Source organism: Coregonus lavaretus (assembly GCF_964263955.1).
Source record: "Coregonus lavaretus genome assembly, chromosome: 9".
In the NCBI taxonomy this organism is placed as follows: domain Eukaryota; kingdom Metazoa; phylum Chordata; class Actinopteri; order Salmoniformes; family Salmonidae; genus Coregonus; species Coregonus lavaretus.
The window spans coordinates 56,677,023-56,693,506 of record NC_139996.1 but is presented as its reverse complement, the minus strand read 5'-3'; the positions used below and the strand labels follow the sequence as shown (position 1 = coordinate 56,693,506).

General features: G+C 45.0%; 1 protein-coding gene across 1 annotated transcript in view; it reads right to left on the bottom strand.

The window, feature by feature from the left end:
* Positions 1–2,293: 2,293 nt before the first annotated feature.
* The window catches only part of osbpl5 (oxysterol binding protein-like 5), a 139,897-nt gene continuing 125,706 nt past the window's right edge, over positions 2,294–16,484 (bottom strand). Inside the window, exons 16-23 of the mRNA XM_084168807.1 lie at positions 13,520–13,617; positions 9,348–9,437; positions 8,890–9,026; positions 8,614–8,793; positions 6,695–6,830; positions 6,305–6,419; positions 6,015–6,117; positions 2,294–5,709 (exon numbers count right to left, since the gene is read on the bottom strand). Of these exons, the coding sequence (XP_084024933.1) occupies positions 5,574–5,709; positions 6,015–6,117; positions 6,305–6,419; positions 6,695–6,830; positions 8,614–8,793; positions 8,890–9,026; positions 9,348–9,437; positions 13,520–13,617 (995 nt within the window). The 3' untranslated portion in view covers positions 2,294–5,573. The remainder of the gene's footprint in view (positions 5,710–6,014; positions 6,118–6,304; positions 6,420–6,694; positions 6,831–8,613; positions 8,794–8,889; positions 9,027–9,347; positions 9,438–13,519; positions 13,618–16,484) is intronic.

Below are 16,484 nucleotides of genomic sequence, written 5' to 3'. Positions count from 1 at the left end.
ATCTTGACTAAAACCAAAAGGCTAGGGCTGATTTCAAGGTTTTACTGCTAACCTACAAAGCATTACATGGGCTTGCTCCTACCGATCTCTCCGATTTGGTCCTGCCGCACATACGTACACATATGCTATGGTCACAAGACGCAGGCCTCCTTATTGTCTCTAGAATTTCTAAGCAAACAGCTGGAGGCAGGGCTTTCTCCTATAGAGCTCCATTCTTATGGAGTGGTCTGCCTATCCATGTGAGAGACGCAGACTCGGTCTCGACCTTTAAGTCTTTATTGAAGACTTATCTCTTCAGTAGGTCCTATGATTGAGTGTAGTCTGGCCCAGGGGTGCGAAGGTGAACGGAAAGGCACTGGAGCGACAAACCGCCCTTAATGTCTCTGCCTGGCCGGTTCCTGTCTCTCCATTGGGATTCTCTGCCTCTGACCCTATTACGGGGGCTGAGCCACTGGCTTACTGGTGCTTTCCATGCCTTCCCTAGGAGGGGGTGCATCACTTGAGTGGGTTGAGTCACTGACGTGATCTTCCTGTCGGGTTTGTCGCCCCCTCGGGCTCGTGCAGTGGATCTTCGTGGGCTATACTCAGCCTTGTCTCAGGGTAGTAGGTTGGTGGTCTGTGGATATCCCTCTGGTGGTGTGGGGGCTGTGCTTTGGCAGTGGTGGGTGGGGTGATATGCTGCCTGGTTGCCCTGTCCGGGGGTTTCGTCGGACTGGGCCACTGTATCTCCCGATCCCCCCCCGTCTCAGCCTCCAGTATGTATGCTGCAATAGTCTATGTGCCGGGGGGCTAGGGTCAGTCTGTTATATCTGGTGTTATTCTCCTGTCTTATCTGGTGTCCTGTGTGAATTTAAGTATGCTCCCTCTAATTCTCTCTCTCTCTCCCTCCCATCCCGGAGGATCTGAGCCCTAGGACCATGCCTCAGGACTACCTGGCCTGATGACTCCTTGCTGTCCCCAGTCCACCTGGTCGTGCTGTTGCTCCAGTTTCCACTCTTCTGCCTGCGGCTATGGAACCCTGACCTGTTCACCGGACGTGCTACCTTGTCCCAGACCTGCTGTTTAAATCTCTGTCTCTCTACCACACCTGCTATTTCCAACCTCTAAATGCCCGGCTATGAAAAGCCAAGTGAAATTTACTCCAGGTGTACTGACCTGTTGCAACCTCTACAACCACTGTGATTATTATTTGACCCTGCTGGTCATCTATGAACGTTTGAACATCTTGGAGAAAAATCTGGCCTTAATGGCCATGTACTGTTATAATCTCCACCCCTCAGAGCCTGGTCCTCTCTAGGTTTCTGCTTTTCTAGGGAGTTCTTTCTAGCCACCGTGCTTCTACATCTGCATTGTTTGCTGTTTGGGGTTTTAGGCTGGGTTTCTGTATTGCACTTTGTGACATCTGCTGATGTAAAAAGGGCTTTCTAAATAAAATCTGATTTGATTTTGACTTCATTTGAATTCCTATGTGAAGACTCAATAGTGCATTTGAAGCCAATGAAGTTGGTTAAGATGGCGTCTAATGGAGACATAACATGTGCAGTTTGAGCTACTCCAGGAAGAGACGTTGTAGGCTAGCTCAGCGCTGCCCCCTCTCATTGAGTTTTTAAAGTGGAAGGCTGACCGTGGTACTGCCAGCTGCCATTAGCAACTAAAATTATCCTTATAACTTCTGTGTGCGATTTTAAGGACATACATCTGCTGTAATAGAAGCAATTATTGGTATCACTAACCATGTTTCCATCCACAATTTTTTTGCACATAAAGTCTGTATAAAATAAATCACAACAGAAGTGATGGGGTACAATTGTATAAATGTCAACAGATAACTTGCTTGTTGGACATGGTGGGATCATTCTGTGTAGGTAAAATTAATTGTGCGTGAAATGATGGTGGAAATGCCTGTATGCGCAAATATTGATATAATAAACATCAAAACAAAGTAAACTTGGAGTCACGAGATGATATGGTGTGTGGTCCTCCCACTACGACTTGGGAAACCATGCAGTTTATTAGGCTACAGATCAAATAAGTTATGAACTTCACATGGTGAAAGTGCACGGTGATCTTGATGCTCCTTTCCAATAAATATCGAGGGTCTTGTTCTCATGACATGATTCTAGCTTGATTGCCATTTGACAAATAATATTTTTGCTCTTATCCATTATAATCATGTAGACTAGTCTACCTGCACTGTATCTGCGAGCTGTTGGCTAGAGCGCACGTGCCAAGACCAGAGTAGGCACTTTTGCGACAAAACTATCAGTAGAGCTTTTTATGAGATGGAAACACATTGAACTTTAGATTTTATTCGGTACATAAACACTTAAACAAAAAAGTACATTTTGTGTGGAGAATGTCATCACGCACTGATTTTTACCTGGAAGAAGTCAATTTGGTGGAAACACCACTGGTGGGAAAATGTGCATATTTTCTTTATGCGGATTCTAGAATATTCGCATGAACATGTCACCAATTGGATGGAAACCTAACTATATACACAAAGATTGCAATTTTCCCATTCACTATAATGGGGATCCTGTTTTCTGCAAACAATGCCTGCAGTACAATGGTCGGCCTTGAACTTTGTGGCTTCAATGAGAGGAGGCAATCGTTCTCCCCTGATTTAAAACCATTGGATTGGTGCAAGCATGGCTACAGAATGTTTCCACTATATTTCTCATACCAGTCCATTCCTTCTAAATCCATAAGGGGGAGTGCACACTTTTTTTTGTTTTTTTTTATATTTAGAAGGTTTGCATAGAAAATACAATGAGTTTCCATTCCACGGTCTTCTTGATAAAACCTAGAATGTCAAATAAAAATGAAGTGGTTAAGGTATTTCTGAAATAATTGGGTGGTGAAACTTGCATCCAGCAAACCAAAGAAGTCGACACAATTTCAGCCATTCTTGAAAGTCAGGACAATCCTTGTTCTGCAGACACATCCTTTTTATAGTTTAATTGTTTTATTTAGCAAGCTGTAGGAATTTAGAATTAAATGTGAAGTGGAGCTTTATAGTTACGTGATAACATCAAGGGACCCGCGTACCTTAAATTATTAGTCAATCATTTATTCAAAAAACAGTTTCCATTATTTGTCGCAATATTTATAACCAGACGTGACTTTCAGCACTGACCCTTTTGTGGAGAAACTCAATCATCAAGAGCAAGAATGGGTGTCGAGTCAAAATGTAAATGTTTACTGTAGCGCTACAGTATTCAACAGGTATGAACATTTATTTATTTATAGCAAAATCACCTTCTCAGTTTCATTCTCATATGACAAAGATCTGTGTACAGGACAGTAGCGTACAAAACAATTAAATGTGAAGTGGAGCTTAATAGTTACGTGATGACATCAAGGGACCCGCGTACCTTAAATTATTCGTCAATCGTTTATTCAAAAAACAGTTTCCATCATTTGTCTGATAAACCTGGGTCAATGGAAACCTGCCTAGTCTACTAGCTATGCCGTCTGACTTTCCTTGTAACACTTTATAACCAGACATGTGACTTTCAGCACTGACCATTTTGTGGAGACACTCAATCAAGAGCAAGAATGGGTGTCGAGTCAAAATGTAAATGTTTACTGTAGCGCTACAGTATTCAACAGGTATGATTATTTTTTTGGGGGGGCAAAATCATGTTCCGTTTCATTCTCATATGACAAAAAGATCTGTGTATATGACAGTAGTGTACAAAACAAAAGAACGAACAACCGTGAATCAAAGCATTCAAAGTAGACTTCCTAATTCCTTCTCCTCTCCCCATGGACAAGGGCAAGTTTACACCAACCAATCAGAAAGAGGTTGGTTTTTCAATTTTGACCCTAATGTCTGACTCCTACTTGCCTGACTGTCCGTACCGTACGTACGAGTAACATCCCATGGCCAGATCACAGACCTGGTTCCCCAGGGTCATGTTCAATAGGGTACAACCTATTTTAAAACAGAACGGAAATTAGTGTCAAGTCCAGTGTCCCATCCTGTTTCAGTCCGTTTTCCTCTGTTTGGTGCCTAAAGAACACAGGAGGCAAGCATACACACCTGGGAGAACGAACTTACTCACGATTGTCACCACTTGCATCCATCTTCCAAGCGGCATATGATCCGGAAATCAAGGTAAATCACCCAATAAATACATTCTGAATCTCATTGGGAACACAGTGCTTGTGTGTGTTCCAGACAAATATATACATATGGGTATATTGATCCCCCCCCCAAAAAACAGTTCTTCCAAACAGTGCGGTCTGAAGTACATTATACACCCAACCCATCAACAACACCATTACCCTATACCTTTATCAGTCGCTCATCCTTTCCTTTTTTCTCTTCCCCTGTTCATTCTCTCTACATTTCCAACCATCTGTCCTCTATGACTGATCGTCTACACCAGAGCAGTGCTATATAACCCATTCCCTGATGGCGCTACAGGCGTACACAGACAAAACCTGTCTGGCTTCCTACCCTGCCTCTCTCTGCCTACCCTTTGTTTATATGTGTCATTATAAACACACACCCACCTGTAAACAAGTACTCTTTACCTTTCGGGTTATAAATACTGTTTTGGTAAAATCATCATTCTTAAAAGATGCACTATGCAGAAATCCTTTCCTGGTTGCAAAAATTGTAATTCGTCAAATTTCAGTTTGTGACAAAACAAGCAAGTATAGTGTAGAGAATAATTCTACCATCTAAACCACTGGGAAAAAACGAAATTTAATGGGAAGTATAGAAATAGCGCACATAGAACAGATCTACCGCTTCTGAGACTTGCTTTCAATGAGAATGACAGATCTATAGCACACATTTATGTGAATTTGGTCAGATCGGCCAAAAAGTTACATATTGCGGCTTTAAAAGACGAGACTGAATGTTTATATGAATAGAGATCTACACAAAAAGCCAATTGCATTATTGGAAGTTTCTTCTTATCTCGAGTTCTCTTTGTTTTGTCGATGTCACATAGTTTTTTCTCTTTTTGGCTTTAGCGTTAAGGCCCAAAGTCTGTAGTGAAGGGGGACTATTAAGGACTCCAAGCCGTAGTCCATCAGTGCCCATAGGGCCTACTGTACGTACACACAACACACACACACAATAGTATTGCAGGGGGGAGTATAAAAAGTACACATCCATTAATAAAAGACAGGTGGAACATCCTCTTAACCAAAACCATAATTCTTTCTCATTCCTCAAAGAAAAAGAAGCTAATTCGGTCCCTTTTCTCTCATTCGTCTTTTTAAAAACACCCTCAGTCAGTCCATTCTCTTTCTTTTTTTGATCTTCTCTTTCCGTCGTCGTCTTCTCTCAGTCCAAAGTGCGTGGGTGCCGTGCTGTCTGGCTCCGCTCTGGTTGGCAGGTGAGTGGTGGCTGTGGGTGGTTGTGGCTGTGTTTATTGCTATGGCACCTGTGGCTCTCCCGTATCAGGAGAACAGGACGAAGCTGCCCCTAGACGCTGATCTAAGGTCAGTGTTGCTTCTTCTCCATCTGATAGTTAAGGTCAGGGTTAATAGGGAGTGTTGAGCTGATCCTAGATCCGTGCCTGGGGGGGTAACTTCTCCTGCAGGTTAGTTCAGGTGAAGACGTAGTTAAGGAAGAGTTGGGAGAGCAGGAGGACACACAGGATGAAACAGTGGCGTCCAGTTAGTGTCACATTGTCCTCAGTCTCCCGGCGACGGCCCAGTTGACGACCCAACGCTATCAGGTTCCTACGGAAGGACAGGGGGGAGAGTTTCAGTCATCTATCAACGTTCTGAAATCTTTCCTTTCTCAGCATTGGTATGAACTACAACAACTTGAAAACCTACTAAAACTGAAGATGCCCAAGTTGACCAGGAGGGGAAGTTGCTTTATCATCTCCATCATGCAGTGTCCTGTTTATTGTGTGTTGATGTGCCCTTGAGCAAGGCACTTTCCCCTAATTGCTCCTGTAAATCGCTCTGGATAAGAGCGTCTGCTAAAATAGATTGTATTTATTTTGTATGTAAAAAAAAAGAAGTGTGTGCTCTCTTACCTCTGGATGTCTTGCTGCGTCTTCTGTATGGATGCAATGGAGGCCTCTATGACGGCGATGTCCTTCACTTCCTTGTTGCACCGTGCACACTGGCTCAGGTACCCTAGTAATGTGACAAGGGAGAGAAAATCCCTGTTTGGTTTACTGATAGTCTGAGGATAAGACAAGGCGAGATGTATGGGCATCATAGGTTGGTTGTGTGTGCATGCATGCCTGGGAGTAAGTGTGAGTGTGTTTGACTTACCCTTGTTACCAGAGGACTCGTGTGTATGTTCTGATGTGAGTCTTACCTTCATTATCAGAGGACTCGTGTGTAGGTTCAGGTGTAGTGCTGCTACTCTCAGTGTTCTGGCTACAGCTAGACGGCTGGCTGCTGCCCTTCCTGTGTTTCCCATTCACCTGGGCCTGAGAGACACAGGCACGCATGACCACGCCAAACACACACACACCTGTAATGTCCATTGATGTAATGTCCAATTTTTTCACAAAACTACACATTGAAGCCAGACTATTCTAAATGGTATACCCAATATGGCAACTGGACCAAAAACACAAGAAGACTGCGGTGAGTTGGAGTGTCCAGTCTATTTGAAATTCTATGGTTACAACTAGTCAGTTTGGCAAAAAAACAAAGATGGAACATCGGTGTGTGTTTGTTTCAATGTGTGTGTGTCTCTTACCTTCTGCTGGCTAGCCCAGGCTGAGGCGCGGCTGTACGCCAGTCCTTTATGTCGTGTCTGTGATTTCTCCTTGGTCTGGATCACTCCGTGCTCCTCAAACTGCACCAGACAGTGCTCAGGGTCCCAAGGCCGCGTGCTGGAGAGGGGGAAGGAAGGACAAGTTCACATACATACAGAGGCTTGCGAAAGTATTCACCCATCTTGGCATTTTTCCTATTTTGTTGCCTTACAACCTGGAATTAAATTTGATTTTTTGGGGGGGTTTGTATCATTTGATTTACACATGACTACCACTTTGAAGATGCAAAATATTTTCTCTTGTGAAACAAACAAGAAATAAGACAAAAAAACTGAACTTGAGCGTGCATAACTACTCACCCCCCCAAAGTTAATACTTTGTAGAGCCACCTTTTGCAGAAATTACAGCTGCAAGTCTCTTGGGGTATGTCTCTATAAGCTTGGCACATCTAGCCACTGGGATTTTTGCCCATTCTTCAAGGCAAAACTGCTCCAGCTCCTTCAAGTTGGATGGGTTCCGCTGGTGTACAGCAATCTTTAAGTCATACCACAGATTGAGGTCTGGGCTTTGACTAGGCCATTCCAAGACATTTAAATGTTTCCCCTGAAACCACTCAAGTGTTGCTTTAGCAGTATGCTTAGGGTCATTGTCCTGCTGGAAGGTGAACCTACGTCCCAGTCTCAAATCTCTGGAAGACTGAAACAGGTTTCCCCTCAAGAATTTCCCTATATTTCGCACCATCCATCATTCCTTCAATTCTGACCAGTTTCCCAGTCCCTTCTGATGAAAAACATCCCCATAGCATGATGCTGCCACCACCATGTTTCACTGTGGGGATGTTGTTCTCGGGGTGATGAGAGGTGTTGGGTTTGCGCCAGACAGTGTTTTCCTTGATGGCCAAAAAGCTACATTTTAGTCTCATCTGACCAGAGTACCTTCTTCCATATGTTTGGGGAGTCTCCCACATGCCTTTTGGCGAACACCAAACGTGTTTGCTGCTTTTTTTCTGGCCACTCTTCCGTAAAGCCCAGCTCTGTGGAGTGTACAGCTTAAAATGGTCCTATGGACAGATACTCCAATCTCCGCTGTGGCGCTTTGCAGCTCCTTCAGGTTTATCTTTGGTCTCTTTGTTGCCTCTCTGATTAATGCCCTCCTTGCCTGGTCCGTGAGTTTTGGTGGGCGGCCCTCTCTTGGCAGGTTTGTTGTGGTGCCATATTATTTCCATTTTTTAATAATGGATTTAATGGTGCTCCGTGGGATGTTCAAAGTTTCAGATATTTTTTTATAACCCAACCCCTGATCTGTACAACTTTGTCCCTGACCTGTTTGGAGAGCTCCTTGGTCTTCATGGTGCCGCTTGCTTGGTGGTGCCCCTTGCTTAGTGGTGGTGCAGACTCTGGGGCCTTTCAGAACAGGTGTATATATACACTGAGATCATGTGACACTTAGATTGCACACAGGTGGACTTTATTTAACTAATTATGTGACTGAAGGTAATTGGTTGCACCAGATCCTATTTAGGGGCTTCATAGCAAAGGGGGTGAATACATATGCACGCACCACTTTTCCATTATTAATTTTTTTGAATTTTTTGAAAAAAGTTATTCTTTTTCATTTCACTTCACCAATTTGGACTATTTTGTGTATGTCCATGACATGAAATCCAAATAAAAATCCATTTAAATTACAGGTTGTAATGCAACAAAATAGGAAAAACGCCAAGCGGGATGAATACTTTTGCAAGGCACTGTACCAGATCTTCTCCGGGGGGGGGGGGATGTATTCTCTGGTCTGTGTGCCAGTGTGGATGCAATGTCTGTATTAGTTCCGTTATATTTGTATTGCCTTATGGTGTGTGTGTGTGTGTACATGACCACTTGGTGGTGTGCTGTGTACATACTCTATGTGTGTGTACGTCCATTCGTTGGTGACGGAGTCCAGGTGAAAGAGTCTGGGGCTCCAAGGTTTGTCTCCTCGGTCTTTGACCTCATTTCTCTGAGCCTCCTCCAGTACAAACTTCTCCTGGGTTGCCCGGTTCTGGTCACGGTCCACTATAGCACTCGTCACATGCTGCCACAGCCTGCAAGGCACACATAGACAGACAAAGGTCTTAGCAAAGCTTCCATCTACTGTATGTAAAAGTCTGCAGACAGAACACTGGTGTGTGTGTCCTTACCTCTCCGACTCAAACTGCCCTTGCTGGTCCAGCTGTACAACTTGCCTCTTCAGTCTGGTGCTGCGGACCTCTGGAGTGGGGTTCCAGAGGACCTCCTGCTGCCCTGACTTCTTCTCCTGTAGGAACACCTCACCATCCTGATCACACACACACACACACACACACTTAATATGTTTTGTGCCATTTACACATGTGCCTTATTTTTGTACATTGCCAATGCTATTGTATGTAGTCCATCCATCCATCCATCCATCCATCCATCCATCCATCCATCCATCCATCCATCCATCCACCCACATCACAACACCTCTTGCTGACCTCTTCTCCTGGAGAAACACCTCTCATTCCTGACGACAACAACAGACACTTCCAATAACAAACGGGGGAAAAATAGGGAGATAGTGTGTGTGAGAGAGAGCGAGAGAGAGAGAGGCAGAGGGAGATGCATGCACTCTTACCCAGTGTCCGTCCACAGTGGCCAGCAGCTCATCTCCCTGCTGGATCTTTCCAGAGATCACATTCACACTGCTGGAGCCTCCCAGGAAGGGCTACAATACAGAGAGAGAAGACCGTCCCCTACAGGTGACTAGAGCAAGAACAGAACAACCCTGATCCTAGACCTTATGAGCCAACTTGATCTGAATCTACTGCATGTAATGATAAAGTGCCATGTGTCACATTTAGACTGGGATTTAATCTGATTGCATTTACAAGCAGGATTGTCTCCATGCGCAATGTTCCCACTGATCGGATTGAATCCTACCAGGTCATTTGATACATTACACAACCCTTAACAGTAAAAAAACAAAAAATATAAAACAGTACCTTTTGGACAAACCCCATCAATCTCAGTTATCATAACCAACCGTCACAGCACTCACCCCAGTTTTTTCCCCCACCTCTATTTTTATTTCTCCCACCCTCTCCCTTGCCCCTTTACTGTTTTATATTTATATTTGCTTTCATGCAATGGCTAGTTAATTGAATTAATAAAATAATACATTTTGTTTGGTAGAGAAGCTGCCTACAATCCATTCTGTTTTTTGGAGCCCGGCCGATATGGGTTTTCTTGGGTCTGATATCGATTTTTGTGGGACAAAACCTAATCAAATTGTATTTGTCAAATGCGCCTAATGCAACAGGTGTAGACCTTATAGTGAAATGCTTACTTACTTAACCAAAAACGCAGTTTTAAGAAAAATAAGTGTTAAGTAAAAAAATTAAAAATTAAAGAGCAGCAGTAAAATAACAGTAGCGAGCTATATACAGGGGGTACCGGTACAGTCAATGTGCGGGGGCACAGGTTAGTCGAGGTAATATGTACATGTAGGTAGAGTTAAAGTGACTATGCATAGATAATAAACAGAGCGTGGCAGTAGCGTAAAAGAGGGGGTAGGTGGGACAACGCAAATAGTCCAGGTAGCCATTTGATTAGCTGTTCAGGAGTCTTATGGCTTGGGGGTAGAAGCTGTTAAGAAGCCTTTTGGACCTAGACTTGGCACTCCGGTCACACTTGCTGTGCGGTAGCAGAAAGAACAGCCTATGACAAGAGTGGCTGGAGTCTTCGACAACTTTTAGGGCCTTCCTCTGACACCGCCTGGTATAGAGGTCCTGGTTGGCAAGCAGCTTGGCCCCAGTTATGTACTGGGCCGTACACACTACCCTCTGTAGTGCCTTGCGGTCGGAGGCCGAGTTGCCATACCAGGCAGTGATGCAACCAGTCAGGATGCTCTCGATGGTGCAGCTGTAGAACTTATTGAGGATCTGAGGACCCATGCCAAATCTTTTCAGTCTCCTGAGGGGGAATAGGCTTTGTCGTGCCCTCTTCACGACTGTCTTGGTGTGTTTTGACCATGATAGTTCGTTGGTGATGTGGACACCAAGGAACTTGAAGCTCTCAACCTGTTCCACTACAGCCCCGTCGATGAGAATGGGGGCGTGCTCAGTCCTCTTTTTTTCCCTGTAGTCCACAATCATCTCCTTTGTCTTGGTCACGTTGAGGGAGAGGTTGTTATCCTGGCACCACACGGCCAGGTCTCTGACCTCCTCCCTATAGGCTGTCTCATCGTTGTCGGTGATCAGGCCTACCACTGTTGTGTCATCGGCAAACTTAATGATGGTGTTGGAGTCGTGCCTGGCCATGCAGTCATGGGTAAACAGGAAGTACAGGAGGGGACTGAGCACGCACCCCTGAGGGGCCCCCGTGTTGAGGATCAGTGTGGCAGATGTGTTGTTACCTACCCTTACCACCTGGGTGCGGCCCGTCAGGAAGTCCAGGATCCAGTTGCAGAGGGAGGTGTTTAGTCCCAGGGTTCTTAGCTCAGTGATGAGCTTTGTGGGCACTATGGTGTTGAATGCTGAGCTGTAGTCAATGAATAGCATTCTCACGTAGGTGTTCCTCTTGTCCAGGTGGGAAAGGGCAGTGTGGAGTGCAATCTGTTGGGGCGGTATGCAAATTGGAGTGGGTCTAGGGTTTCTGGGATGATGGTGTTGATGTGAGTAATGACCAGCCTTTCAAAGCACTTCATGGCTACAGACGTGAGTGCTACGGCAGGTTACCTTTGTGTTCTTGGGCACAGGGACTATGGTGGTCTGCTTGAAACATGTAGGTATTACAGACTTGGTCAGGGAGAGGTTGAAAATGTCAGTGAAGACACTTGCCAGTTGGTCAGCGCATGCTCTGAGTACATATCCTGGTAATCCATCTTGCCCCGCTGCCTTGAGAATGTTGACCTGTTTAAAGGTCTTGCTCACATCGGCTACGGAGAGCATGATCACACAGCTGGTGCTCTCATGCATGCTTCAGTGTTGCTTGCCTCAAAGCAAGCATAAAAGGCATTTAGCTCGTCTGGTAGGCTTGCGTCACTGGGCAACTTGCAGCTGGGTTTCCCTTTGTAGTCCGTAATAGTTTGGACACATCCGACGAGCATCAGAGCCGGTGTAGTAGGATTCAATCTTAGTCCTGTATTGACACTTTGCCTGTTTGATGGTTCGTCTGAGGGCATAGCGGGATTTCTTATACGCGTCCGGATTAGTGTCCCGCTCCTTGAAAGCGGCAGCTCTAGCCTTTAGCCATGGCTTCTGGTTGGGATATGTACGCACGGTCACTGTGGGCACGACGTCGTCGATGCACTTATTGATGAAGCCGGTGACTGAGGTGGTATACTCCTCAATGCCATTGGATGAATCCCGTAACATATTCCAGTCTGTGCTAGCAAAACAGTCCTGTAGCTTAGCATCTGCGTCATCTGACACTTCTTTGACAGAGTCACTGGTGCTTCCTGCTTTAGTTTTTGCTTGTAAGCAGGAATCAGGAGGATAGAATTATGGTCAGATTTGCCAAATGGAGGGCGAGAGAGAGCTTTGTACGCGTCTCTGTGTGTGGAGTAAAGGTGGTCTAGAGTTTTTTTTCCCTCTGGTTGCACATTTAACATGCTGGTAGAAATTAGGTAGAACGGATTTAAGTTTCCCTGTATTAAAGTCCCCGGCCACTAGGCGCGCCGCCTCTGGATGAGCGTTTTCCTGTTTGCTTATGGTCTTATACAGCTCGTTGAGTGCGGTCTTAGTGCCAGCATCGGTTTGTGGTGGTAAATAGACAGCTATGAAAAATATAGATGAAAACTCTCTTGGTAAATAGTGTGGTCTACAGCTTATCATGAGATACTCTACCTCAGGCGAACAAAACCTTGAGACTTCCTTAATATTAGATTTCGTGCACCAGCTATTGTTTACAAATATACACAGACCGCCACCCCTTGTCTTACCGGAGGCGGCTTGTCTATCTTGCCGATGCAGTGTAAACCCCGCCAGCTGTATATTATCCATGTTGTCATTCAGCCACGACTCCGTGAAACATAAGATATTACCGTTTTTAATGTCCCGTTGGTAGGATATTCGTAATTGTAGCTCGTCTATTTTGTTATCCAATGATTGTACGTTGGCTAATAGGACTGATATTAGAGGCAGATTACCCACTTGCCATTGGATCCTTACAAGGCACCCCGACCTACGTCCCCGATATCGCAGTCTCCTTCTCCTGCGAATGACAGGGATTTGGGCCTTGTAAGGTGTCTGAAGTAAGTCCTTCGCGTCCGACAGGTTAAAGAAAAAAATCTTCGTCCAGTACGAGGTGAGTAATAGCTGTCCTGATATCCAGAAGCTCTTTTCAGTCATAAGAGACGGTGGCAGAAACATTATGTACAAATTAAGTTACAAATAACGCGATTGGAGCCTGTAAAAACGGCAGCCATCTCCTCCGGCGCCATTATACAAAAATATATCTGCTGATATATTGTTTTACAGCGGGGAAATGAAAAAGTTACTTTTTCCCATATAAATTGCCGTCCAAGACATATGTTTCAAATGTTGATTTCTTACATTGTGACAATAGTGACATCATGAGAATGGCCACAAGTGTTCAGATAACCATTTTTTTTGTGGAATTATCGGTAAAAGGACAATATCAGTCGATAAAGTCGGTGAAACGATATATCGGTTTGGCTCTAGTTTTTTTTCTCCTCTCACTGCGCAGTTATGTTTCACCAAATTTTTAAGAATGTTATTTATTTTGTATTTTCTTGTTTCTGTACAACATTGAAAAGATTGGAACTTAGGAAGTACACACACATACCTTCAACTTGAACTCCAGTTCTGCCACATATTTGGTTCTCTCACACTCAATAGTGATCTTCCCTCCCAGCTCCAGTGTCATGGTGCCATACAGAATACCTAATATAGAAACAAGGAACAACACATTTCATTTACAATTACACGCGTCGAAACACTCCTATCATGAATGATATAAAAGGTCAGTGAATGCAACAGAGCCGGAACAACAGTGTAAATACTACTACAAGGCAACCACTTCAGACAGACAGCAGTTAGAAAGTGAGTAGTATACGGGCCGTGTCCGATTATCCATCTAAAATGGTAGGCATTTTGGTTATGCTAAAATAACAACGTTTTATAGTATATCAAAAAAAGTGAGTACGCTAATTTGGGCTATTCATCTATTATGAATTCGCTGCACATTGACGAAGAGAATCGTATTTTTCAAACCCAGCTGATAATCAGATAAGGGGACGGGGTGTTTAAGCAATAAGGCTTGAGAACCCGGGGATTATCGTGCGATAACTCCGGACTAATTTTTACCAGCATGTCACATGTGCAACCAGAGGGAGAAAAAGAAAACTCGAGACCACTTTTACTCCACACACAGAGACTCATACAAAGCCCTCTCTCGCCCTCCATTTCGCAAATCTGACCATAATTCTATCCTCCTGATTCCTGCTTCCAAGCAAAAACTAAAGCAGGAAGTACCAGTGACTTGCTCAATATGGAAGTGGTCAGATGAAGTGGATGCTACACTACACGACTGTTTTGCTATCACAGACTGGAAAATGTTACGGGATTCATCCAATGGCATTGAGGAGTATACCACCTCAGTCACCTGCTTCATCAATAAGTGCATCGACGACGTCGTGCCCACAGTGACCGTGCGTACATATCCCAACCAGAAGCCATGGCTAAAGGCTAGAGCTGCCGCTTTCAAGGAGCGGGACACTAATCCGGACGCGCATAAGAAATCCCGCTATGCCCTCAGACGAACCATCAAACAGGCAAAGCTTCAATACAGGACTAAGATTGAATCCTACTACACCGGCTCTGATGCTCGTCGGATGTGTCCGGGCTTGCAAACTATTACAGACTACTAAGGGAAACCCAGCCGCGAGCTGCCCAGTGACGCAAGCCTACCAGATGAGCTAAATGCCTTTTATGCTCGCTTTGAGGCAAGCAACACTGAAGAATGCATGAGAGCACCAGCTGTGTGATCACGCTCTCCGTAGCCGATGTGAGCAAGACCTTTAAACAGGTCACCATTCACAAGGCAGCGGGGCCAGATGGATTACCAGGACGTGTACTCAGATCATGTGCTGACCAACTGGCAAGTGTAATACCTACATGTTTCAAGCAGACCACCATAGTCCCTGTGCCCAAGAACACTAAGGTAACCTGCCTAAATCACTACCGCCCAGTAGCACTCACGTCGGTAGCCATGAAGTGCTTTGAAAGGCTGGTCATGACTCACATCAACACCATCATCCCGGAAACCCTAGACCCACTCCAATTCGCATACCGCCCCAACAGATCCACAGATGACACAATCTCCATTGCACTCCACACTGCCCTTTCCCACCTGGACAAAAGGAACACCTATGTGAGAATGCTGTTAATTGACTACAGCTCAGCATTCAACACCATAGTGCCCACAAAGTTCATCACTAAGCTAAGGACCCTGGGACTAAACACCTCCCTCTGCAACTGGATCCTGGACTTCCTGACGGGCCGCCCCCAGGTGGTAAGGATAGGCAACAACACATCTGCCACGCTGATCCTCAACACGGGGGCCCTTCAGGGGTGTGTGCTTTGTCCCCTCCTGTACTCCCTGTTTACCCACGACTGCGTGGCCAAGCACGACTCCAACACCATCATTAAGTTTGCTGATGACACAACGATGAGACAGCCTATAGGGAGGAGGTCAGAGACCTGGCAGTGTGGTGCCAGGACAACAACCTCTCCCTCAACCTGAGCAAGACAAAGGAGCTGATCGTGGACTACAGGAAAAGGAGGGCTGAACAGGCCCTCATTAACATAGACGGGGCTGTAGTGGAGAGGGTCGAGAGTTTCCACAACACCAACAAACTATCATGGTCCAAACACATCAACACAGTCGTGAAGATGGCACAACAACACCTTTTCCCCCTCAGGAGACTGAAAAGATTTGGCATGGGTCACCAAATCCTCAAAGTTCTACAGCTGCACCATCGAGAGCATCCCGACTGGTTGTATCACCGCCTGTTATGGCAACTGCTCGGCATCTGACCGTAAGGCTCTACAGAGGGTAGTGCGTATGGCCCAGTACATCACTGGGGCAGAGCTTCCTGCCATCCAGGACCTATATACTAGGCGGTGTCAGAGGAAGGCCCAACAAATTGTCAAAGACTCCAGTCACCCAAATCATAGACTGTTCTCTCTGCTACCACATGGCAAGGGGTACCGGAGCGCCAAGTCTAGGTCCAAAAGGCTCCTTAACAGCTTCTACCCCCAAGCCTATGCATAGTCACTTTACCCTTACCTACATACACAAATTACCTCGACTAACCTGTACCCACGAACACTGACTCGGTACCGGTACCCCCTGTATATAGCCTTGTTATTTATTTTTTATTTAGTAAATATTTTCTTAACTATCTCTTGAACTGCATTGTTGGTTAAGGGCTTTTAACGGTTGTATTCGGCGCATATGACAAATATAATTTGATAAGGGCTGTTCTTAGGCCCAAGGCAAAGCCGAGGCCCAGGAACAGCCCTTAGGGAGTTATCACACGATACCCCCGGGTTCTCAAGCATTATTACTTTTAGTAAATGGTTGCCAACATATTTATAAAATGTTTAATTACATTTGGTTTTGCATTCTGAAGTTGATAGCCAAGCGGGATGGTCATTTGTTATTTTCTCATGTTTTGACCCAGTCGTTATTTCTATTAATTCGACGTTGCTATGCTAAACAAATCATTGGCATCTAGCTAGCTAGC